We start from the raw sequence: 26,540 nt of genomic DNA, 5'->3' as shown, positions 1-26,540 counted from the left end.
ATATGCCCAGATCATCAAAAATACCTGCGGTTTGCGATCCTAGGATATCATTTTCAATTTTGTGCCCTACCGTTTGGTCTGGCGACAGCACCCAGCAATTTCACCAAGGTGATGGTGGTTGTGGCAGCGGCCCTGCGAAAGGAGGGGATTCTGTTTCACCCCTACCTGGACGATTGGCTGATCCGAGCGAAGTCAGAACACCTTTTTTTTATTTTATTTTTACTATGTTAACAACAAATATTATAGAAAGGTTATCTAAATTTTACATAACATTCAGCCAATCATACATTAATCTTTAAGGCATACAAAAATAAGGTAAATTTAAGACATTAAGACATTACATGTCTACAAATTAATCTCTAACCTTTAATCATAGGTAAATATATAAGATTCAAGATTTACTAGAACATATATGAAAAAGAAATGGAAAAAGAAAAAAGAGTGATGTCAGAACACCTTTGCAGGGCAGTGGTGCAGAGGGTGCTACAGATGTTGAGCTCGTTAGGTTGGGTGGTCAGCCCGGACAAGAGTCATCTGGTTCCCTCCCAGTCCTTGGAGTTTCTGGGTGCTCGGTTCGACATGGTCTTGGGCAAGGTGTTTTTTACCGAGGAAAGATTGTCCAAGCTTCTCACTCAGGTGGAGTCCTTGCCTCGTCCCAGGGTCTGTGATTATTTGCAGGTCCTTGGTTCGATGGCTTCCATGCTCGAACTGGTGCCTTGGGCTTTTGCACATATGCGTCCTCTTCAGTCAGCTTTGCATTCCCGGTGGAATCCGCTCTCCTAACAGTTTTATCTTCTCCTTCCCCTGACAGATGCGGCATAGTCCAGTTTTCTTTGGTAGCTGTGCCCAGACAATTTAAGATAGGGTGGATTTGGAAATTCCATTCAGTGGTAACCATCGATGCCAGCCTCTCTGGGTGTGGAGCAGTTTGTTGAGGAACGGCAGTGCAAGGTCAATGGACAAGGTCGGAATCTTCTTGATCGATCAATCGTTTGGAGACCAGGGTGGTTCGGTTGGCGCTCCAGGCTCTCCTTCCCTTGGTAGAGGGGAGATCAGTGAGAATTCTTTCCGACAATGCTTCGACGATGGCAGAGGCTCAACTTTTAATCAGCTGGGCAGAACAGCACCTGTACAGGATAGCAGCCTCTCACATTGCCGGGATGGACAATATGCAGGCCGATTTTCTCATCCGCCACCAGTTGGATCCGGGAGAGTGGGAACTTTCCGAGGCCTTCAGTCTCCTGTGCAGCCAGTGGTCCAGGCCCGCGATGGACCTGATGGCGACGTATCGCAATGTCAAAGCTCCTTGATTTTTCAGTCATCGAAGGGAGCCAGGAGTGGAAGCTATGGATGCTCTGGAACTTCCATGACCAAAGGACATTCTGTTGTACGTCTATCCGCTGAGGCCGTTGGTCGGCAGGGTTCTGCGGCACATCGAGGCTCATTTGGGCAAGGTGATACTCGTTGCACCAGAGTGGCCGAGGCGCCCGTGGTTTGCGGACCTTCTCATTCTGGCAGTAGACGGCCTGCTGCGGTTTCATCCGTCCCCGAGTCTTCTGCGACAAGGTCCTGTGTTTTTCACAGAGGTAGATCGCTTTTGTCTAGCGGCTTGGCTGTTGAAAGGTGAAGATTGAGGAACAAGGGTTATTCGGAAGAGGTGATTACCACACTTTTGCAGTCCCTTAAGTCTTCTACTTCCATAGCTTACGTCAGAGTTTGGGGTGTTTTCAAGGACTGGTGCCTGAACCACGAGGTGGAGCCATCCAGGGCTACTGATCCGGATGTTCTGGCTTTCCTGCAGGCAGGTTTCACTAAAGGTCTAGCCTTTAATTCCGTATGAGTTCAGGTGGCAGCCCTTGGTAATTTTGGGGGGAAGGTACAGGGCTAGTTGCTCATCCGTATGTGGTTCGTTTTCTGCGTGGCGTTAAACATCTGCGTCCGATTCAGAACCCCTGTCCCTCGTGGAAACTCAACTTGATTCTCCGTGCCCTTCGTAATGCGCCTTTCGAGCTGCTAAAGCAGGCAACGCTGAAGGACCTGACTTTGAAAGTCGTGTTCCTGATGGCTATCGTGTCGGTGTGGCATGTTTTGGTGCTACAAGCCTTATCTTGTCGGGAGCCCTTTTTAAGGATTTCAGGGGAAGGTGTTTCTTTACGAATGGTTCCCTCCTTTCTGCCAAAAGTGGTATCCTCCTTTCATTTGAAACAGACGGTGGAGCTCCCAACCTTAGCGGGCCTCGATCTTTCTACTTCAGTGTCCAGGGAGTTAAGACACTTGGACATCCGACGTGCGCTGTTACGTTACTTGGAGGTCACGAACGTTTTTCGTCTCTCGGACCATCTGTTTGTCCTATGGCGTGGTCCCAGGAAGGGTCATAAGGCTACCATTGCGTGCTGGCTGAAGGAAACTATTGCTTCAGCTTACCTAGTTCAGGGCCATCCGATTCCGGTCAGTCTCTGGGCTCATTCTACTCAATCGCAGACGACTTCATGGGCGGAATGTCAGCAGGTGTCGCCGCAGGAAATCTGTCGAGCAGCTACGAGGAAATCTCCGCACACGTTTGCTAGGCATCACCGTCTAGATGTCCGGGCCACATAGCCCGGTTCCTTCGGGGCCAGTGTACTCTGAGCGGGACTCTCTCGGTTCCACCCTGGTTAGGGAAGCTAGGGAGTCTGGACTGATCTGGGTATGTACAGGGAAAGGAAAATTGGTCCTTACCTGCTAATTTTCATTCCTGTAGTACCACGGATCAGTCCAGAGTCCCACCCATGGGGAAATGGAGAGTTCGCTCGGCCGGTTGATGTTCATATTCTGCAAATTTATTGAAAGCGTTTTTCATATTGTGCGCCCGCCTTCAAAGGGTAAGAAACTGGGCGTGTTTTTGTTCGTTACCAGTGTTCATGCCCTTTGCTCTATGGGGTGGGGTGGGGGGGGATTTTGGTTATACTAGTTTACATTTTTTTCTCTGCTTGGATACTGAGTAATACTGACAGACTCTAGGTGGCACCTCAGGGGTATAAGACTGAGTCCGTTAAAACTTCACTGTCTCCATCTGCCGGAGGGGAGGCAAAACCCAGGAGTCTGGACTGATCCGTGGTACTACAGGAACAAACATTAGCAGGTAAGGACCAATTTTCCCATATATTTTTTGAGGTTAGAATCTGGGTTCCGGGTTTTACTCTTCAGTGCATAGGATAAAGTCTGGGGTCAAGCAGCTCTTGCAGCGTGGCACATACAGGTGAATTTTCAAAGGAGTTACGCATGTACTATAAATGTAACATAATTTTCAAAAGCCATTTACCTATGTTAAGTACACTTAACGCAGGTAAAACCTATGGTCAATTGAATAGCATATATTGTAGCAATTTTCAAAAGCTATATAGCATGGGGAAAGTCATTTCCTCATGCAAAACCCAGTTTTAAGCGTTTAAATGCTTTTGAAAATCAGACCTATAGTACATAAGAAGTACTATGCTAAGTCAGGCCCTTAGTCATTGAGCACGTCATCCTGTCTGACAGTGGCCATTCTGGGTCCTTAGGAAGTACGTGACAGATCATTCCCAAAAGAGGTGGGGATCCCATGCTTAATTGTTGTGGATGGACCTGTCCTCGAATCGTTTCTAAATTCAGCAATATAACTGATATTGACCATAGCTTTCAGCCAGAGATTCCACAGTTTAATTATTTTTTTAGTCTGATTGGTTTTTATTTATTTATTTATTTATTTATTTATTTAAAGTTTTTCTATACCGGCATTCACAATAGATATCGCATCATGTCGGTTTACAATTAACAAGTGGATAGGTAACAAAAGGTAAAAACTAATATTTATCTTAATAATAATAATAATAAAACATTAAACAAGAGAAGGCTAAGGTATGCAGTTATAATAAAACAAGGGACTAATACAAATTGGAGCATAGAAAAGAAGCAGGGGATTAAGATGTTTTAAGATGTTCTTTATGATTTTATCCTTGAATCTGAACTTTCTGGGTTAAAGCAGATAATAAATGCCAATTTAAATGTATGTTGACTGAAAAAGCACTTTCTTCAAGTAGTTTTAAATCTGTTTCCTGCTAGTTTCCTGGATCGTTCCCTAGTCCTAATAGTATTTTATAGGGTTAAGCATTCCCTATTAACCTGTTCCACCCCCTCTATCATATCCCCTCCTAGTTGCCTTTTCTCCGAGCTGAAGAGCCATGGCCCATTTAGCTGTTCATCATAAGGGAACTGTTTCATCCCCTTTATCATTTTTTATGCCCTCCTCTGCACCTTTTCTAATTCTGCTATAACGTTTTTGAGATGGGGGCAACCAGAAGAGCACACAGTACTCAAGATGTAATCACACCATAGATCTATATGCAAATTCATGTGCTCAGCAGGATGGAAGCGCCTCTTAGTTTGATATTTAATGCTGCTGCTTCTCAGCCTTTTCCACCTTTGAGTATTAGGAGTGTGCAGTTGCTTTATGTTTTTGTGTGCAAAATGTTATACACACAAACCCAAAGTTATGTCCATACATTTGTTTTTATGCTTGTAAAATAATTTACATGCACACAACCTCCCTCAAATGACTGTGGAAACCCTTCTTAACTATTCCTGAAGCTCTTCTAGTAATTAGCCAAAGAAGAGGCACGAGACTAGAGGAGGAAGGAGAAACTTGGGAGCAGCAGGACTTGGGGTTAGGGTAGAGATGGAGGGGGGTGGGATATGGACATTATTGGGACTGGATGTGGGGTGGTGCATGGGCAGCACTAGGACTGGAAGGAGAATATAGAAAGTACTGAGACTTAAGAGGGATGTGAGCAGCAGTGGGTCTGGGGACATGGAGCCATGGGCAGCACTGGAACTTGAGGGAGGATATGAGCAGCTCAGGGACTTGGGGGACATGGACATAATTGGGACTGGGGAGGGCAGCACTTAAATGGTGGACATGGCTAACACTGGGAACTGCAGGGGTACATGGAGAGTACTGGAACTCGGGGCATGTGGGCAGCTCTGGGTTTGGTGGGAGAACATGGGCAGGACTTGAGCGGGCATGTGGACAGTACTGGCACTGGGAGAGAGACATACAGCACTGGGACTGAGGCGAGGGAGGTGAGGCATGGGCAGGGAAATGATGATAGGTGAAGGTGACATCTGTGAACTTCTACATTTTTAGTTGTGATGACCCAGAAGTGGAGGATTATGGGAATAAATGGAGTATGAGTGCCATGCTGAGGTACCTGAAACAAGAAGGCAAGGATACGACTGGTGAGTGACATTTTCAGAGTGATAAGTATGGGTTTAAAGGCACACATGGCTTCATTTTTGTATTGGGTCATATTTCTTGTCTTCCAGCTCTGATGGCTCACATTGAGGATCTGATCATAAAGACCATCATTTCTGGGGAGCTGGCTATTGCCACTGCCTGCAAAGCCTTCATGGCCCACCGGAGTAGCTGCTTTGGTAAGGATCCTGCTGCTGCTGCATCATCTCCATTTACTTGATTATTCAGCATTATATGCTAATAAATCTGCATACTGTACCATAGTTAAGGAGGAAGGTTTGGCTGGGCCTGGTGGAACAGTCTTCACCCTTTGGTAAACTGCAGTAATCACCAGTGTTCTGGAGTGCTGTTACTGCACACTTGCTGTAGGCAGAATAATTTCTTCAGTAGATTGCAGAGTCTGTTGCTTTTCCTGAGCTTTGTTTCTTTTACTCTCAGCCCAGTGCATGAACCCCCTGCCACAATCCCCAAGTGTCACAGTACCAAACGAGGCGATAGAAAGCCTAGTGTACAGTGCTGTGGGCCAGCACAGTGCCTGGATCATAAGCACAGGTAATATAGATAGCTAATTTGATTTTCAGAGCAGTTTATCTGTCTCCAACTGATCAGTTTTGAAGAGGAAGGTACAAAACAGTGACTTTGCTTCAATCAATGACATAACATTTGTCAGGCTTGCAGTCTGATGCTTTTCTTTCTGGACTATATGCATTTCTGGGTCCATGTCGGTCCTCCTTAGGAAATAAAGGGAGGCTGAGAGCTGGAGCATTATCCTGTGTTTCTGTAAAATCAACAAATCAGAAGCAAAGTAAAACACAAAGGAAAGTGGTGTCCAAAATAGGAATATTTGACAAATAGACAATTGGTTAATCTACTACATGAGTCTAGAAAGATTACATTGTAGATCTCAAAAAGTTCATGTATACCTTTAAATAATCCTTTTTGTCTCAAACCCCTTATGATTTACATGCATAAAATGTCTATGAACATATTCAGCATAAATCATATCACAAAAATATCAAAGGATAGGGAAGACACTGATTTTCATGGGTAAAAGTTGTTTTCTCCATAGACAAGCAGGACTAAATGTAGCCACTCATATCAGAGAAGCTCTGTCCGAGCTCAGAAAGAAAAGTCTGAGCATGCATGCGAGTTCCCTGTGTGAGACTCTTCAGTCTTTTTTCTTTCACTGATATGGCAAGATATTGCTGTCTGTCACTGAACTGCAATTTTTGTCAGAAGCAGTTTGTGCCAATTTTCTGTAATTTTTAGTTCATTTTTATCCCTCTTTCGTTTATTTTGTCCTTTGAGTCTCCCAAAAAAAATAATTTGAAAAAAGTATGTTAGCCATGTTAGGACTGCAGCCCTTTAAGCTCTGCAAGAGTTGCAGCCAGAAGATGACCATTGCTAATTTTCACAAAGCCTATCTTAGGACCCTCCCATGACACCTCCAATTGTGAATCTTATCAGGGATATCTCTGCAGGCCATTAAGAAAAGGCAGATTAAATTGGTTTCTTAGGCATCTTCCTTTGAGCAAAAAAGAGCCTCCTAAAAGGAAGAAGTCATCCAAACGCTGGAGCAAACATTCCGCTTCTTCATCCCATTCCCATGGAACAAGAAAAGAACCCCTTTGGAGCACAAGCATAAATTCACACCCAAGTCATCTTTGGCATGGAAACCTTGGCCCCGTCATCTACAGGTTCCTCAGCAGGAGGCATCTCTTTGGAGCTAACTGTATCAGTGTAGAAGTATTCTCCATCAGTTATAGTGCCAGAATCTGACATTTCTTCATTGGCTTTTCTACCAGATAAGGATAACAGAAGAAGATGTGGCATGGTTTTGTAAAGAAATATTTGAAGGAAATGCCATTACCTCCAGAGGAATATTGGTCTATCCTGGAAAGTTTATCTCAGCAAATTGACTCTCTATCTCAGATTTTGCCTTTTCAAAGACCTATGGAAGAGAAGGAAATACAACAAAACAAAAAAGAGGGGGTGTTTCTCAAATTGTTACAGCATGTGTAATGTTAACTTTATATAAAAACAGAAAAAAAGAAAGAGATTGTTTCTCAAAATTGAGTGAAAAAATGGCGTGTTGATCCACAAACTGCTTTAGAATTGGCAGGGTGAAAACAGTAATCATGACACACCGTAAAAACACTGAATAGATTATTTAAAACTCTAACTTCAATCAAAGGGGCTGATGCTATAAAAAATGCGCAAACAAATTGCGTTCATTCGGAGCGCACGTGGTTTTAACACGCGCACATATTTTCGCCGGTACCGTGGATGCAGTATTTAAATTAATCTGAAATTAAAAGCGCGTGAAAATCGCGTGTGTTGTGCAAAATGGAGCGTCTATAGCGCCAATTGTTTTTATTGCATCAGATGTTCAATATTGCATCGCTCGTGCGCTCAGTCTGCATATATCTGTCAAAAAAAGATTTGGCAAATGTAATACAATTGTTGAAGTATAAAAATCAATTTTTAAAACAAATAATGCATATTTGATATTTGCTTTGCTCCTCTATTGTGCCTGTGACGTCAGCAAGTGTGTCATAATCCTATCAGGAGCAGGGTATATCAATTGCTGCAACCAGGCAAACTTCCCCTTAATGTCGAGTTCGATTGGACCTGTACTGGCTACAGACTGGTCCCTTGAATTCACATGACTTCAGCTTCATCGAGATTCATTTCATCTCTTCATTTCCTTCATTTTGCGTGAACGATGAAGAGCGAGATCCATCGATGACGGACCCAATTCCGGGGCCATCGGGTATACTTCCACCCCGACCACCAATGAAAACACCGATGCTATCTGTGCCTCTACCGGCCTCGGTGCTGTCTCCTATTCCATCGGTGCTACCTCCTGCTCTGGCTGAATTAAGAATTTTGCCTCCATCAGAAGGTCTGCAGGGTGGAGGAGACCAACCATACGATCCCTGGGGTGATGGTTCCTCTGATTCTGAGGACATCCTATCAGAGCCTTCACCTCCAGAAGAAAGACACTGCTCCCCTCCAGAAGACCTATCGTTTGCCAGCTTTATAAAGGAAATGTCTGAAACCATCCCTTTCAAGCTGCAAACAGAAGAGGATGCCCGTTATAGAATGCTGGAAGTTCTTCATTTCATGGTTGCCCCCAAAGAAGTGATGGCAATTCCAGTCCACAAAGTTCTACTTGACCTGTTACACCGTACCTGGGAACACCCAGGTACAGTTCCACCGGTGAACAGGAAAACTGATGCTACCTACCTGGTTCAATTAGCTCCAGGATTCCAGAAGAGCCAGCGCCCTCACCACTCCGTAGTGGTCGAATCCGCTCAGAAGAAGGCTAAGAGGTTCTGGTCTCATTCTTCTGTCACTCCTGGTGAAGAGCAGAAGTCCTTGAACGCCTTCGGCCGCGGGGTGTTCCAGGGTTCTATGTTGATGACGCGTATAGCAGCCTACCAGCTATACATGACACAATACTCTAGAAACCTCTAGAAACATGTTCAGGATTTCTCCAAGTCCCTACCAGAGGAGTTTCAGGAGGGATTGAATTTGTTCCTCCAGAAGGGCCTTGATGCTGGAAAACACTAAGTCAGAGCTGCCTATGATATCTTCGAGACTGCCTCCAGAGTGTCAGCAGCAGGTATAAGTGCCAGACGCTGGGCATGGCTGAAGTCTTCAGACTTATGTCAAGAAGTCCAGGACAGGTCAGCAGACCTTCCATGCACAGGGGACAATTTAGTTGGAGAAAAAATTCAGGAAGCAGTGGCACATCTCAAAGACCCATCTTGAGACATTGCGCCAACTATCTACTGTTCCCTCAGACTTCTCGTCTACCACCAAAAGGCCATTTAGACGGGAACCCAGGAGGCTAACCTATAAAACCCGTAGGTATTACCCTCCTCCATCCTGGACTCGACCAACCAGACCCTCTCAAAGAGGTCAGCCTTGTCAGCACAGGCCTCCAAAAGCCCAACCAGCTCCTCAAACTGGTTCTGCATCGGGGTTTTGACTCCCTTCTAGAGAGAGAGCAGCATTCGATCCCCGCCTCTAACAAAATTTCCAATGGGTGGCCACTTGTTCCACTTTGCCAACATATGGCACACAATCACAGTGGACCAATGGGTCCTTTCTGTGGTTGCCCACGGTTACCATCTAAACTTTCTTACGCTACCACCGGACTCTTCACCACGTCCGACGTGGAGTCTAACTGACCATACTCCACGTCTCGAGGCAGAACTCTCCACCCTTCTGCAGTCCAATGCCATGGAACCGGTTCCCTGACTGCAGCGAGGAACAGGGTTCTACTCTAGATATTTTCTAATTCCAAAAAAGTCAGGCGGCATTCGTCCTATACTTGGATCTTCGTGCCCTAAACAAACATCGCTGCACGGAAAAATTCAGAATGGTAACCTTGAGCACCATGCTCCCTCTCCTGCAACAGGGAGATTGGCTCTGCTCTCTAGATCTTCAGGAGGCATATGCCCAAATAGCCATAGCCCCTCCTCATCGAAAATACCTCAGATTCATAGTCGGTCACAGGCATTTCCAATACAGAGTGCTACCGTTCGGCTTAGCATCAGCACCCCGTGCGTTTACGAAATGCCTGGCAGTAGTAGCAGCTTACCTACGACAGCGCAGTATCCACGTCTATCCATATCTAGACGATTGGCTACTCAGGGGTCCATCTAAGGAAGTAGTGCTTCAATCCCTCCATCTTACTATACAACTGCTACAGTCCTTGGGCTTTCTCATAAACTATCCCAATCAAATCTGATTCCATCACGCACCCTCTCGTTTATCGGAGCAGATCTAAACACCATTCAAGTCAAAGCGTTCCTCCCAAAGGACTGAGCACACACATTGTCAACCTTGGCCAAAGCAGTACAGACTCGCTGAACTACCACAGCTCGACACCTACTAACCTTGTTCCCTGTACGTACCCGGATCAGTCCAGACTCCTGGGTTTGGCCCCACCTCTAGCAGATGGAGACAGAAGTTTACAAACAAAAACTCCGCCTATATCTAGGCTGGTGCCACCTACAGTCCGGCAGTATTCTTCTGTCTCCTAGCAGGTGGAGAGGGTGCCAAACCTACAGTCTGTGCTGAGGCCTAGATTTAGGTGGTAGTTCGTGTGTAAAAAAAAAAAAAAAGGAAAGAAAGCAGTTTGAGAGTAGGAAGCCGACTGATTGGGGTTCGGACCACAGAGGCTTGCCTGCTGGTCACCGAGCCTGCCTCCCAGAGGGTAGTGAGGTCCTGAGGGGACCATCCCCTCTGGTTGAGGCCGCCGTTACGTGGGGGAGCTCCACTGCCAGCGTCTATCAGGGCTGGGGGAGACATCGGGGTGCCCGGTTCCCTCCCCCCAGCTAGACCCGGACCTGATTTACCGGTAACTGTGTCTGTGTGTTAAAAAAAAAAAAAAAAAGTACTGCCTGTTTTTCTTCTTTTGTCTGTGTCTCGTCTCTCCTGTCCTGTTCCTGTGATGGGGGAGGTAGAGGACCGCCGTCGCCGGGGAGATCTTTTCTTTTTTGTACTGTGCCTACCCTTTTCTCCTTGTCGGGGCTGCGATGCCGCGGAGAGCTGCATGTCAGGCCTGCGGGTCCGCGGCCACGCGGCTGTCAAGGGACAGCCTATGTTCGTCATGCGTTTCCGGCGGGAGGGGGGTCCGCGGCGCCGGCACGGTCACGGGGCAGCAGGCAGGTACGCGCCAGTCCTGAGGTCGGCAGGCCAGCGATTAGTGCCGGGACGGCTTCGGGGACGCCGGGTCCGGGTGCCATTTTGTTTTCTTCGGCATTTTCGGCGGCCCTTTTAGGTCCGAGGGAAGCCGTGGCAGGCGCGTTCCCGGCATGTGAGGGGGAGGACGACCCTCCACCGAGGTTATCCCCGCAGCGGGGGGTCCCAAGGGGGACAGTCGCGCTTCTGCCATGGGGGCTTTCTCTCCACATCCCTCTGAGGGGGAGGAAGAAGAGGCCTCGGACTCAGACTCGTCCTTTGGGTCCGCATTTGTTCTGCTTATGCATAAGGCCTTCAAGGCCCGTAGACGGGCCAAGAAGAGGTCATGGGAGACCTCCACTCCGAATTCGGGGCCTCGGGCGGAGAAAAGGTCCAAGCCAGGTCCGGGGTCGGAGGGCCAGAGTAGGGCTCGACCACTCGGTCCTCGGTTCCCAGGGGGGAGCTGGAATCGACCACGGACACGGATGAGCCGGAGGACCCGTCCGGGGATATAGAGCTTCCGTCCCAGCCCCCGAGGGGGGTTGATGGGGACGGAGACCAAGGAGCCTCTGGTTCCTGAGGGGCCCATGCTACCGAGGGGGATGACCCAAAGGTGATCCGTTTGTTTCGGAAGGAGGAGCTGGGACCTCTTATCCCAGAAATTCTGGGGGAATTAGGGATCCAGGTGCCGCAGGAGGAGTCCCGGCTCGGAGTAATGGACCCGGTCGTTTTGGGTCTCCGAGGGCCTCCTTCAGCCTTCCCTTTGCATTTTTCTGCCTCGGATTTACTGTTTAAGGAATGGGACACTCCGGATTTGGGGCTGAAGGTGGCGAAGGCGATGGATAAACTCTATCCCTTACCGGAGGACGCCCTGGACATGCTGCGCATGCCGAAGATAGACTCAGCAATAGCGGCGGTCACAAAGAAAACCACCATTCCGGTCACCGGAGGTACTGCTCTTAAGGATTTGCAAGATAGGAAGCTGGAGGTGCAGCTGAAAAAGATCTATGAAGTCTCCGCATTGGGAATTCGTGCAGCGATTTGTAGTAATTTTTCCCTTCGGGCAGGTCTCCACTGGGCACAGCAGCTCTTGGCCAATGAGTCTCTGTCGCCGGAAGAAGCACGCCAAGCGAGTCGCTTGGAGGCGGTGATTGCTTATAGTGCGGATGCCTTCTATGATCTTCTTCGCACTTCGGCCAGGACGATGGTTTCGGTGGTGGCCGCGCGGAGGCCGTTGTGGTTATGACATTGGTCGGCGGACTTGACTTCTAAAGCACAGCTAGGTTCCTTGCCCTTCAAGGGGAGGCTGTTGTTTGGTAAAGAATTGGAAGATTTGATTTAATCTCTGGGGGAGAATAAGGTTCACCGATTACCGGCGGACAGGCCGCGGTCTCGGGGGGCTGGCCCTTCCAGGTCGCGTTTTCGCGGTAGTCACCGGCCTCGAGGCTCCCAGGGATCCGTTTCTTCTTTTCGTCACAGTGCCCAGCGTCAGCAATCTTATTCGCAGTCCTTTCGCGGGCGCTGTTTCGGTCGTTCGGGCGCCGGTCAGCCTGTGCAGGCGGGCAAACATGCACAATGATGGGCGGCCGGTCCATTCCTCCGTTCCCAGAATTGGGGGGCGTCTCGGCCGTTTTTACGATGAATCGACCAGGATCACGTCGGACCAGTGGGTCCTAGATGTGATAAGACACGGTTACAAGTTAGATTTTTTACACCGGCCGTTTCCGTTTTTTCTGGTATCCCCTTGCGGGTTTTCAGCGAAGCGACGGGCGATACGGGCCACACTAGATCGTCTCAGGGAGCTCGGCGCGATCGTTCCCATTCCGGTCAATGAACTTCGCAGGGGCCGGTATTCCATTTACTTCGTAGTACCAAAGAAGGAAGGAACGTTTCGGCCCATCCTGGACCTGAAGGGGGTCAACAAATGTCTGCGGGTTCCTCATTTTCGAATGGAAACTTTACGGTCGGTAATCGCGTCTGTGCGTCCGGGGGAGTTTCTGGCCTCCCTGGACCTCATGGAGGCGTATCTCCACATCTGCATTCGGGCAGAGCATCAACAGTTCCTTCGGTTTGCAGTGCTGGAGCAGCATTTTCAATTCCAGGCGCTCCCGTTCGGTCTGGCCACAGCGCCTCGAACGTTCACCAAGATTATGGTGGTAGTGGCAGCGCACCTCCGGAGGGAAGGTCTGTTGGTGCACCCGTATTTGGACGATTGGCTAATCCGTGCCAAGTCAGAGATGCTCTGCCGAGCAGCGATCCAGCGGGTTCTCCAATTGTTGGACAAGCTCGGTTGGATAGTCAATGTCTCCAAGAGTCAGTTGACGCCGTCGCAGTCCCTGGAGTTTTTTGGGAGCGTTGTTCGACACGCATCAGGGAACGGTTTCTCTTACACAAGACCGAATGTTCACATTGCAAGCGCGCGTTCGCAGATTGTTATCCAAGCAGGTGCCCATTGTCTGGGACCATTTGCAGGTGTTGGGGTCCATGACGTCAACACTGGAATTGGTACCTTGGGCGTTCGCTCAGATGCGGCCCTTATAGTCAGCGTTGCTCTCCCAATGGAACCCGGTCTCGGAAGAATTTCATCTGCCCCTGCCCCTGACTCTGGCAGCCAGGGACAGCTTGGATTGGTGGTTGTGTCCGGCCAACTTGAGACGCGGGGTTCCCTTAGAGATCCCGTCTTGGACGGTCATTACCACGGATGCCAGTCTGCTCGGCTGGGGAGCGGTGTGCTTATGGCGTTCAATACAGGGGCTGTGGTCGCCTCAGGAAGCGTCGTGGTCCATAAATCGTCTGGAAACCAGAGCGATTCGGCTGGCTCTTCTGGAGTTCCTACCACTCATTCGCGGCAGGGCAGTCAGAGTGTTGTCCGACAACGCGACCACGGTGGCGTACATCAACCGACAAGGGGGAACCAAGAGTCAGGCTGTAGCGTCCGAAGCTCGTCTCATGTTTGCCTGGGCAGAGCGTCATCTCAGTTGTCTCGCAGCCTCCCACATAGCCGGGGTAGACAATGTTCAGGCCGATTTCTTGAGCCGAAATTGGCTGGATCCAGGAGAGTGGGAGCTAGCGGAGGATGCCTTCCGGCTCATTTGTGCTCTGTGGGGCACACCTGCGATCGATTTGATGGCAACCTTCCGCAATGCGAAAGCGCCTCGGTTTTTTGCTCGAAGGCGGGAGACAGCAGCAGAGGGAGTAGATGCTCTGGCTCTTCCATGGCCGACGGCCGTACTACTCTGTGTTTCCTCCGTGGCCACTCATAGGAAAGGTGCTGCGGCGGATCGAGGCACACTCGGCGGACGTTGTTCTGGTGGCGCCCGAATGGCCACAGCGCCCGTGGTTCGCAGACCACCTGAACCTGGCGGTAGAGGAGCCTCTCCGTTTCCATATGTTCCGGACCTTCTGTACCAAGGACCCGTGTGTTTCTACCAGGTCGATCGCTTTTGTCTAGCGGCCTGGCTTTTGAGAGGCAAAGGCTGAGATCTAAGGGCTACGCGGAACCAGTGGTCGCTACTTTATTACGCTCCCGGAAGACGTCTACTTCCTTATCTTATGTTAGGGTCTGGAAGTTGTTTGAATCGTGGTGTCTGGACCGGGACGTGGTTCCTACGCGAGCGACCGTGCCGGATATCCTTCTGTTCCTGCAGGACGGTTTGTCTAAGGGTCTTTCATGTAGTTCCTTGTGGGTTCAGGTGGTGGCGCTGAGTTCCTTACGTGATTTGATTCAGGGGAAACCAGTGGCGGCTCATCCTGATGTAGCACGTTTCCTGTGAGGGGCAAAACATCTGCGGCCTCTGATTCGTCAGCCTTGTCCGTCCTGGAATTTGAATCTTGTTCTTCGGGCCTTGTGTGGTGCTCCATTCGAGCCTATTCGCAAAACCACCTTGAAGGATTTGACACTGAAGGTAGTGTTCTTAGTGGCCATTGTTTTGGCGCGTCGGATTTCCGAGCTTCAAGCTTTGTTGTGCAGGGAGCCCTTTTTGAGGATATCGGAGTCAGGGGTATCCTTGCATACGGTTCCATCCTTCTTACCCAAGGTGGTTTCTTCTTTCCATGTCAACCAGTCGGTTGAGTTACCATCGTTCTTGCAACTTGATGATTCGGATCCTTTTGGCTAAGGATGTACTCGATGATTTGGATCCTTTTGGCTAAGGATGTAAATTGGATGTGCGGCGCGTCCTGTTACGTTATCTGGAGGTAACTAATGCGTTTCGGGTTTCCGATCATCTTTTTCTGCTCTAGAGTGGTCCTCGAAGGGGCAATGCGGCGTCCAAGACTACCATTGCGCGATGGTTGAAAGAGGCCATCAATTCGGCGTATATGTTGCAGGGTCGGTCCCTGCCCTTGGGGCTGCGTGCCCATTCTACTCGCTCTCAGGCCACTTCTTGGGCGGAATGTCAACATATCTCGGCGGAAGAGATTTGCAGGGCGGCCACGTGGAAATCTTTGCATACTTTTTCCCGGCACTACTGTTTGGATGTCAAGGCTCCCGGTGTGGGATGGTTTGGAGAAGGTGTGCTTAGAGCTGGCCTCTCCGGATCCCATCCCAGGTGAAGTGCGCTTGGGTACATCCCAGGAGTCTGGACTGATCCGGGTACATACAAGGAAAAGAAAATTAGGTTCTTACCTTTGATAATTTTCGTTCCTGTAGTACCACGGATCAGTCCAGAGTCCCACCCGGATAAGTGCTACTATTGGGAGAGGCCATAGTGTACGTGCTGCTGTCTGTTTGATATTTTGCTCCTTTTCTGTCTGTTATCGGTGTCTCTGGTTTGTTTTCCCAGTTGGGGGTTGAGAACTGGTAAGGAGGATTCTGTTGGACTGGTGTTGTTGGTCCTGGTTAGAAAGTTCGTTAGCCAGTTTGATTTGTGAATTTCCTGCTCTGACATTAAGTAATACTGCCAGACTGTAGGTAGCACCAGCCTAGATATAGGCGGAGTTTTTGTTTGCAAACTTCTGTCTCCATCTGCTAGAGGGGGGGCCAAACCCAGGAGTCTGGACTGATCCGTGGTACTACAGGAACGAAAATTATCAAAGGTAAGAACCTAATTTTCTTTTAGGTCACATGGCATCCACAGTTCACGTTACCCTAATGGCTCGACTAGCCATGAGAGTAACACAAAGGACTTTAAAGTTCCAGTGGTCCCAATCACACCAAGATCTATCCCACATTGTCCTTGTTACCAACCAACTTTGACTCTCACTAGCTTGGTGGATACAGGAGTCCAATCTTCAGATAGGACTACCCTTTCAACCCCTGTATCCTCAGATTACATTAATCACAGATGCCTCCAATCTGGGTTGAGGAGCCCATGTCAATAACCTGCAAACCCAGGGAACCTGGACCACAGCGGAAGCAAAGCACCAGATAAATTTTCTGGAGCTCCGGGTGATACGGTATGCCCTATTCACTTTTCAGGATTGCCTGTCCAACAAGGTAATCCTAATACAAAAAGACAACCAGGTAGGATGTGGTACCTCAACAAGCAAGGAGGCACAGGCTCTTACCTGCTGTGCCAGGAGGCGGCACAGATCTGGGTCTGGGCTCTCCCATTCCAAGCTACTGAGAGCAACCTACTTGGCAGGCGTAAACAATGTGAATGCGGACAACCTCAGCCGGACCTGTCATCCACACGAACATGATTTTCTACCAGTGGGGCCGCCCACACATAGATCTCTTTGTGTCAATTCATAACTGCAAAGTAGACAAATTCTACTCTCTACACCGCAGCCACAAGACACCTCCAAGGGATGCCTTCACCTACTCGTGGACAACGGGTTTTCTATATGCCTACCCTCCACTTCCAATCATCTGCAAGACTCTCGTGAAGTTGCGACAAGACTGGAGCACAATGATCCTCATAGCCCCTTACTGGCCGTGGCAGGTTTGGTTTCCCATCCTACGCAACCTCTCAGTCCAGCAACCAATTCGCCCGGGCACAGATCCAACTCTAATAACTCAGAACCAAGGGGCTGTTGCGTCATCCGAACCTCCACTCCCTGTCTCTGATAGCATGGATGTCGAAAGGTTGATACTACAATCCCTTAACCTTTCTGACAATCTGTTCCAGGTCCTTGTAGCATCACGAAAGCCATCTACTGGGACAGTGATGGCTAACTTATGACACGCGTGTCAGAGGTGACACGCCGAGACGTTTTTGCTGATACGTGCAGCGTTTTGTGGACTATCGGGAAATTTTTTTTTTTTTTTCTATCTGTTGCGCTGAGCCGATAACCCAAAAACACAGCCCGACCCTTTAAAATTCGATTTTTGGTATCCCCCCACCCTCCGGACCCCAATCCCCCAAGCGCAGGGAGGCTCATGCGGTGCTGCGACAGGTAGATCGGCAGTGCCGTGGTGAGACTCACGTCACCATGGCCCGAAGAAAAAGATCATGTTTAAACGCGCTGATGCTCCTCCTCCTTCCTGCCTGTGCGGCCCCGGAAGTAAAAGTTGCCGGAGCCGCGTGGGCAGGAAGGAGGAGGAGCATCAGCGTGTGCAGAAGAGGAACAGTGCGTACGGGCCGCCGCGAATCCCAAGTCGCAGCAGCCGAGAAGAGGAAGAGGCCCGGTAGCAGGGCCGCCGCGCCCGAGAAGATCAGGGCCACTGCAGAGCCCATCCTGCAGCAACCCGCGAAGAGAAGGCCCAGAGGTGTGAGAGAGGCTGAGGGTCTGTAGAGGGTGTGTGTGTGTGTGTATGAGATGAGTTGAGAGATTGTGTGTGAGAGTGAGGACCTGAATGTTTGCAGAGACAACATAAGAACATGCCATACTGGGTCAGACCAAGGGTCCATCAAGCCCAGCATACTGTCTCCAACAGTGGCCAATCCAGGCCATAAGAACCTGGCAAGTACCCAAAAACTAAGTCTATTCCATGTTACCGTTGCTAGTAATTGCGGTGGTTATTATCTAAGTCAACTTAATTAATAGCAGGTAATGGACTTCTCCAAGAACTTATCCAATCCTTTTTTAAACACAGCTATACTAACTGCATTAACCACATCCTCTGGCAACAAATTCCAGAGTTTAATTGTGCGTTGAGTAAAAAAGAACTTTCTCCGATTAGTTTTAAATGTGCCACATGCTAACTTCATGGAGTGCCCCCTAGTCTTTCTATTATCCGAAAGAGTAAATAACCGATTCACATCTACCCGTTCTAGACCTCTCATGATTTTAAACACCTCTATCATATCCCCGCTCAGCCGTCTCTTCTCCAAGCTGAACAGCCCTAACCTCTTTAGTCTTTCCTCATAGGGGAGCTGTTCCATTCCCTTTATCATTTTGGTCGCCCTTCTCTGTACCTTCTCCATCGCAATTATATCTTTTTTGAGATGCGGCGACCAGAATTGTACACAGTATTCAAGGTGCGGTCTCACCATGGAGCGATACAGAGGCATTATGACATTTTCCGTTTTATTCACCATTCCCTTTCTAATAATTCCTAAAGTTCAGTTTGGAGAAGAGATGACTTGGGGGGGGGGGATATGATAGAAGTCTATAAAATCATGAAAGGACTTGAACAGGTTAATATAAATCCGTTATTTACTCTTTCAGATAATATTTGGGAACAAAATTTTCATTGAGTTAGATCTGACACTTGTTTTTGACATCTGAATCCAAAAATGACCCCAGTTTTTCTCTATCACGTCAACTTTTTAAGGTACAGGATACCCTCCCTTTGTCCCAAAAACTATACAAAATGTACATACAAAGGAAATAAAAAATGAACTGAATATACTGTTTTAGTTACTTTATTCGTACAAAGGCTATATATTGTTACATAGAAACATAGAAACATAGAAACATAGAAATGACGGCAGAAGAAGACCAAATGGCCCATCCAGTCTGCCCAGCAAGCTTCCCTCATTTCTTCTCCCATACTTATCTGTTTCTCTTAGCTCTTGGTTCTAATTCCCTTCCACCCCCGCCATTAATGTAGAGAGCGGTGGAGGAGCTGCATCCAAGTGAAATATCTAGCTTGATTAGTTAGAGGTAGTAGGAGTAGTAACCGCCGCAATAAGCAAGCTACACCCATGCTTATTTGTTTTTACCCAGATTATGTTATACAGCCCTTATTGGTTGTTTATCTTCTCCCCTGCCGTTGAAGCAGGGAGCTATGCTGGATATGCGTGAGGTATCAGTTTTTTCTTCTCCCCTGCCGTTGAAGCAGAGAGCTATGCTGGATATGCATCGAAAGTGAAGTATCAGGCACATTTGGTTTGGGGTAGTAACCGCCGTGACAAGCCAGCTACTCCCCGCTATGTGAGTGTGAATCCTTTTTTCTTCTCCCCTGCCGTTGAAGTTATGCTGGATATGCGTGAAGTATCAGTTTTTCTTTTCCCCTGCCGTTGAAGCAGAGAGCTATGCTGGAAATTCGTGATGTATCAGTCTTTCTCCGATGCCGTTGAAGTAGAGAGCCATGCTGGATATGCGTCGAGAGTGAAGTATCAGGTACATTTGGTTTGGGGTAGTAACCGCCGTAACAAGCCAGCTACTCCCTGCTTTGTGAGTGCGAACCCTTTTTTCTTCTCCCCTGCCGTTTAAGCAGAGAGCTCTGCTGGATGTGTGAAGTAACAGTTTTTCTTTTCCCCTGCTGTTGAAGCAGAGAACTATGCTGGATATGCATTGAAAGTGAAGTATAAGAATGGAGTGATCAAGCTAGTTGAAAGGCATCAGGAATAGAGGAAGGTGGAGGTAGTAATTTGGATATTTGGTTTGGGGTAGTAACCGCCGTAACAAGCCAGCTACTCCCGTCATTGTGAGTGCAAATCCTTTTTTCCACATTTCCTCTTGCTGTTGAATCTTAGAGTGATGTTGGAGTCACAGTAACCATGTGTATGTTTATTGACTAAGGGTATTGTCTCCAGGCAGTAGCCATCATTCTGGCGAGTCACTGTAAGTCAAATTGTGTACATGTAGTAAAGTTCTGCTACCAAACATATCTCTCTCTCTCTCTCTTTCCCCCCCCCCCCCCCCCCCCTCCGTGGTGTAGGCTATGCTCTGTCCTCCCCTAGCAGCTTAAAATATTGAAAACACTATTTGCGAAAACATCTCTCCCCCCCCTCCCCAGTGCTCGTAGGTAGGAATTACAACAATTCTGGCACTTACCTCAAAGTGCGAAAAAGTTATCCAGATGGTACACTTTACGATAAACAGCCTATTACCGTAAAACACGTCCCTTTTCCTATCGCATGCGATATTTAGTGCATTTTGATAAATCCAGGCCTAAGATAGGTTGTAGAGAAAAAACTTGACATGATAGAAGAAAACTAACTGCAGTTTTGAAATCAGCATACCTATTTTAAGTGAAGTTAAAAAGTAGCTCATTTAAAACAAATTGAAGAAATTCTGTTTGCTTTTTTGACTGCTGCAGCACACTGAGCCGACAATTTTAAAGTATTATCCACTATGATTCCTAGATCTTTTTCCTGGGTGGTAGCTCCTAATATGGAATCTAACATCGTGTAACTACAGCAAGGGTTGTTTTTCCCTATATGCAACACCTTGCACTTGTCCACATTAAATTTCATCTGCCATTTGGATGCCCAATCTTCCAGTCTTGCAAGGTCCTCCTGTAATGTATCACAATCCACTTGTGATTTAATTACTCTGAATAATTTTATTTCATCCGCAGATTTGATAATCTCACTCGTCCTATTCCTTTCCAGATCATTTATATATATATTGAAAAGCACCGGTCCAAGTACAGATCCCTGAGGCACTCCACTGTTTACCCTTTTCCACTGAGAAAATTAACCATTTAATCCTACTCTCTGTTTCCTGTCTTTTAACCAGTTTGTAATCCATGAAAGGACATCACCTCCTATCCTATGACGTTTTAGTTTTCTTAGAAGCCTCTCATGAGGGACTTTGTCAAACACCTTCTGAAAATCCAAATACACTACATCTACCGGTTCACCTTTATCCACATGTTTATTAACCCCTTCAAAAAAATGAAGCAGGTTTGTGAGGCAAGACTTCCCTTGGGTAAAACCATGTTGACTATGTTCCATTAAACCATGTGTTTCTGTATGCTCTACAATTTTGATCTTGAGAATAGTTTCCACTATTTTTCCCGGCAATGAAGTTAGGCTCACTGGTCTATAGTTACCCGGATCGCCCCTGGATCCTTAATTAAATATTGTTGTTACATTGGCCACCCTCCAATCTTCAGGTACATGGATGATTTTAATGATTGATTACAAATTTTAACTAATAGATCAGAAATTTCATTTTTGAGTTCGTTCAGTACCCTAGGATGCATACCATCTGGTCCAGGTGATTTGCTACTCTTTAGTTTGTCAATCTGGCCTACCACATCTTCCAGGTTCACAGTGATTTCGTTCAGTTCGTCTGACTCATCACCCCTGAAAACCATCACCAGAACTGGTATTTCCCCAACATTCTCATTAGTAAACACGGAAGCAAAGAATTCATTTAGTCTTTCTGTAATGGCCTTATCTTTCCTAAGAGCCCCTTTAACCCCTCCATCATCTAATGGTCCAACTGACTCCCTCACAGTTTCTTGCTTCGGATATATTTTAAAAAGTTTTTCTTTTGAGTTTTTGCCTCTATGGCCAACTTCATTTCAAATTCTCTCTTCGCCTGTCTTATCAATGTTTTACACTTAACTTGACAATGCTTATGTTTTATCCTATTTTCTTCAGATGGATCCTTCTTCCAATTTTTGAAGGATTTTTTTTGGCTAAAATAGCCTCTTTCACCTCACCTTTTAACCATACTTAAATTAATACATGACGAAAAGGCAGAATGGCTGAACACAGCCCTTCGCGTATACATCCCCAATAGAAACCTGAGAACAGCAAACAAAGCCCTGCTAACTATTCCCTCAGTAAAAACAGCCAGACTAATTCAAGTAAGGGATAGGGCCCTATCCCTAGCAGGACCTATAATATGGACACCATGCCTTTAGAAATCAGAATGCAAAGAGACATCAAAACATTCAAAAAAAGTTTAAAAACATGGCTATTTAAACAAGCATACCACAGAGAGAATGGAGAGAAGAATCCAGGGAAATGTAGGATGTGATTAGCAGAACTCCCACACACACACAGACCACCTTACTCAAATTGTGTGTTTTTATTCTTATTAGATTATTAGATTGCAACAATATAAGACGAGATTTAAGTGTGAATTTATCTTATATCTGATATAGTTAGAAGTAGACATGACATCACAAACACTAATATTTTAATATGAAACTGTTACATTACTTGTTGGCACCTGTTTAGTTAATATATTATAACACATTTAAGCAAACGTGTAATTTTGTGCCTTATTGTGAACCGTTGTGATGGCAGCTTGCTCAACGACGGTATAGAAAAGATTTTAAATATTCTCACAGGACAGCAGGATGTTATTCCTCACAAATGGGTGACATCGAAGATGGAGCCCACCACGGAAAACTTCTGTCAAAGTTTAAGAAACTTTGACTGGCCCCTACTGGGCATGCCCAGCACGGCACTGACCCTGCAGCCAGCAGGGGTCTCCCTTCAGTCTTCTTTTTTCCGCGCAGCAGTTGCCACGCGGTAAAAGAGCTCTTAACCACGTTCCTGACAGGAATTTAGAATTTTATATTCTGAAGAAAATTTGCCTCTCAGGGGTCTCCCTTCGGCAAATTTTTCACTCCGCGAAACTCCGGTAAGTTTCTGCCGTTTTTTCGGTCGACTTACGTCGAGTTTAGCCCTTGAGGTCCGTTGGCAGTTGCCAATCCCGCGGCTAAATTTTTGGCCCATGGCGTCGGGGTTCCGTAGGTGCCCTGATTGCACCCGGACTATGTCAATCACAGACCCCCACAGGGTCTGTGTTTTGTGTTTAGGCAGCGAGCATGATGTCCTGACTTGCACCAAATGTGCCTTAATGACACCAAAGGGTCGCAAAGCCAGGATGGAGAAGATGGGGCTCCTCTTCCATGCTCGTACCCCAACGCCATCGATAGCATCGACGTCATCGGAACCTGCACCGTCGAAGTTGCATCATCATCGTCAACCCTCAGGTGACCGTACGCCATCGATGACTTCCCGGCCGTCGACTCCCGTCCCTTCCCCTGATGGGCGAGGGGATCGGAAGGAAAAGCATCGCCATCGACGGCACAAGTCTCGGCCCGTCGGGGATCCAGAACCACCGACTTCCGTACCGACCGAGCCACCGACCAAAAAGCCTCGATCAGACCTGGTACCATCCACGTCTCTTTCGCAGGCACCGAGGAAACCCTCACCCCCTCCGGGTGTGGGAGCCGTGATCCCACCGGTTACGGTGGTCCCTCCGGCTCAGCCTCAGCCTCCCTCTCCCGTCGAGCCGGGTCTAGTTACCCCTGGTCTCCGGGCAGAACTGGACCGGCTGGTCCAGGAGGCCATCGAAAAAGCGATGCAGAAGTTCCAACCTCCACCGGCACTGACTCCGGCACCGAGGAGGGAACCGACCACCGAGCCACTGGTAGAAGCGCTGGCACCGCTGCTACACCGCATGGAAGCGCTTATGACAGCCCTTCCACCGGTGATTTCAGTAGCACCGATAACACCGCCATCTCCGACAGGCTTGTCATCGGGGGGAGAAACACCGTTCGTAATTCCCCCTTCGGGGGTGGTTCCATCAGTGCCTTCTCATCCCTCGCCATCGATATATCCTTCGGCTCCACCGAGACCTCCAAGGCCGGCACCGATTCCATCGAGACCAGTACCGATGTGTTACGACAGGTATTCAGATAGTAGTGGAACCACAGTTTAGACCGCTTACCTGGAGACGTCAAAGACTGGATTTAGGAGGAGCGCACGGGTATCAGTAGGCAGTCCGAGTCAATGCAGGTTGTAGACAGAATAATCCAACGGCAGTCCGTGGTCGGGGCAGGCAGCGAGCAATCAGGAACCCAAGACAGGAGATCCGCACAGGCAGGCAGCAGGCAGAATAATCCAGAGGCAGTCCAAGGTCGGTCAGAAGCAGGAACAATCAGCAAGCCAAACACACAGCGATGCTCTCAGGAACAAACGTGGCCGAAGCAAGAAGCAGGAGAAGTACTGCCGTTTAAATAGCCCCATCTCCCGCGCAAAAACGCCAAGTCGGCGTCTGACGTCGGGATGGGGGCGTGGCCAGTCCAGTCGCGCGACACTAGGCCCTGCTAGCACGCAGGGAGGCCGTCAATCGCGCGTGAAGCGGCATCCAGCGCTGCGGCCGCGCCGCAGACGTCAATAGAGCGCGCCATCAGCTTCCGTGCGCTGCCCGGCTCCTCCCGCGCTTCGCGCCGCCGCGCGCCCCGATCGCGGTAACAGTACCCCCGCTGCAAGACCCCCTCCGCTGCCCCCGGGGGCCAGGCTTAGAGGGAAAGCGACGATGAAAAGCCCGAAGCAACCGAGGCGCCTGGAGATTAGTGGAGGGCTCCCAGGTATTTTCCTCAGGACCACAATGTTTCCAGGAAATGAGATATTGGAGCCGCCCGCGAACACGTCTGGAATCCAATATAGCCTGTACCTCATACTGATCAGTCTCAGGAAGAACCGGACAAGCGGATCGCCGCGGTCGATGCGGCCAGGTCAGGACCGCAGGCTTCAGGAGAGAGATATGGAATGCGTTATGGACCCGCAAGGAGGGGGGTAAACCCAGGCTATAGGTGACCGGGGTGAGACGTCTCCGGACGGGGAAGGGTCCAATGAAGCGAGGAGCAAATTTAGCAGAGGGTAAGCGTAGACGAAGGTGACGAGTACTTAACCAGACCAGATCTCCGCAATGAAGGTCAGGAGCCGGAGTCCGGAGGCGATCGGCCTGATGTTTCATCACGGCAGCGTTCTTAAGCAGCAAGGCATGAGTCTCGGCCCATAAACGGGACATGGAGGTAACGGTAGCGTTGACAGCTGGACAATTGGAGGAGGCGTCAATAGGTAAAGGAAAGTTCAGATGTCGGCCATATACCAGAAAGAACGGAGAACTACCGGTGGCCTGATGGACCAGGTGGTTATGGGAGATCTCGGCCCAGACTAATAGAGACGCCCAATCATCCTGTCGCTGATTCACGTAGGCCCGAAGAAATGCCTTAACAGCTTGATTAGTCCTCTCCGTAAGGCCGTTGGACTGCGGATGATAGGCCGACGAAAAGGCAAGCCGTACCCGGAGGAGGCGACAGAGGTTAGTCCAAAACTGGGCCGTGAACTGAACACCTCTATCAGAAACTACACTATGGGGAAGGCCATGGAGACGAAAAATATGACACAAAAATAGGCGAGCCAATTCGGGAGCAGAGGGCAACCCGGGGAGAGGAACGAAGTGCGCCATCCGGGAAAAACGGTCCACCACCACCCATATGACCGTATTCCCCTCCGAGGGCGGAAGGTCAGTGATAAAGTCGGTGGCAATATGGGTCCACGGACATCGAGGAGGAGGAAGCGGATGTAAGAGGCCGAGAGGTCTCCGCCGGGGCGTTTTCTGAGCCGCACAAACAGGACAGGAGTCCACAAAATTCTTAACGTCCTTAGCCCAGTTGGGCCACCAATACTGACGGGAGATGAGTTCCTGGGTGCGAGCAACCCCCGGATGACCCGCCAGATGGGAAAAATGGGCCCACCGAAGAACCTTTGGGCGCAACCGCTTGGGAACGACTGTTTTCCCGACGGGTACCGTAAAGGTAGCGGCCAACTGGATGCGAGCCGGGTCGATGAGGTAGCGAGGGGGATCTGGGTCATCCAGAGAGTCAAAGCTCCGAGAGAGGGCGTCCGCTCGAATATTCCTCTGAGCAGGACGGAAGCGGACAACAAAATGAAACCTACTAAAAAATAGTGCCCACCGGGCTTGGCGCGGGTTGAGACGCTGGGCAGTAGCCAGATATTCAAGATTCTTGTGGTCAGTATATACCGTAACCACATGACGGGCCCCCTCCAAAAGGTGGCGCCACTCTTCAAAGGCCAACTTAATGGCCAATAATTCCCGGTCACCAATGGTATAATTTCGTTCCGCAGGAGTAAATTTTTTAGAAAAGAAGGCACACGTCACCCACTGCTCTTCTGCGGATCTTTGGAGAAGAACCGCCCCTACTCCAACAGCAGAGGCGTCTACCTCGAGGGTAAAAGGACGTGCAGGGTCCGGTCGTCGGAGACATAAATCCGTGGTGAATTCAGTTTTTAAACGATGAAAGGCCAATCGTGCCTCTTCCGGCCAGGGCACCGTAGAAGCTCCCTTCTTGGTAAGTGCCGTGAGGGGTGCCACTAATGATGAGAAATGTGGAATAAACTGCCGGTAGTAATTAGAAAATCCTAAAAACCTTTGTAAGGCTTTTAACCCCACCGGTTGAGGCCAGTGAAGTATGGCATGAAGCTTGTCAGGGTCCATGGATAGTCCTTGGTTCGATACTATGTAACCAAGAAAGGGCAATTGTTGTTGATGGAAGACACATTTCTCTAGTTTGGCGAACAGTTTATGCTCCCGAAGACGGTGCAGGACTTGTCGGACATGGAGCACATGTTGAGAAAGTGATGGAGAAAAGATCAAAATATCGTCCAGGTAAACAATTACATGGGAATACAGAATGTCACGAAAGATGTCGTTAATCATGTCCTGAAATACCGCAGGG

At 48.5% G+C, this 26,540-nt stretch overlaps 1 protein-coding gene across 1 annotated transcript in view; it reads left to right on the top strand.

Annotated features, from left to right (window-relative positions):
• TTLL5 (tubulin tyrosine ligase like 5) overlaps window positions 1-26,540 on the top strand; it is a 798,469-nt gene that overhangs the window by 221,535 nt on the left and 550,394 nt on the right. The window contains 2 exon segments of the mRNA XM_029598396.1: window positions 5,162-5,253; window positions 5,341-5,448. Coding sequence (XP_029454256.1) covers window positions 5,162-5,253; window positions 5,341-5,448 — 200 coding nt within the window.

This window comes from Rhinatrema bivittatum, chromosome 4, assembly GCF_901001135.1.
Source record: "Rhinatrema bivittatum chromosome 4, aRhiBiv1.1, whole genome shotgun sequence".
Taxonomy (NCBI): Eukaryota; Metazoa; Chordata; class Amphibia; order Gymnophiona; family Rhinatrematidae; genus Rhinatrema; species Rhinatrema bivittatum.
The sequence above is the reverse complement of the archived record's forward strand: the minus strand, read 5'-3'. Positions and strand labels throughout refer to the sequence as shown.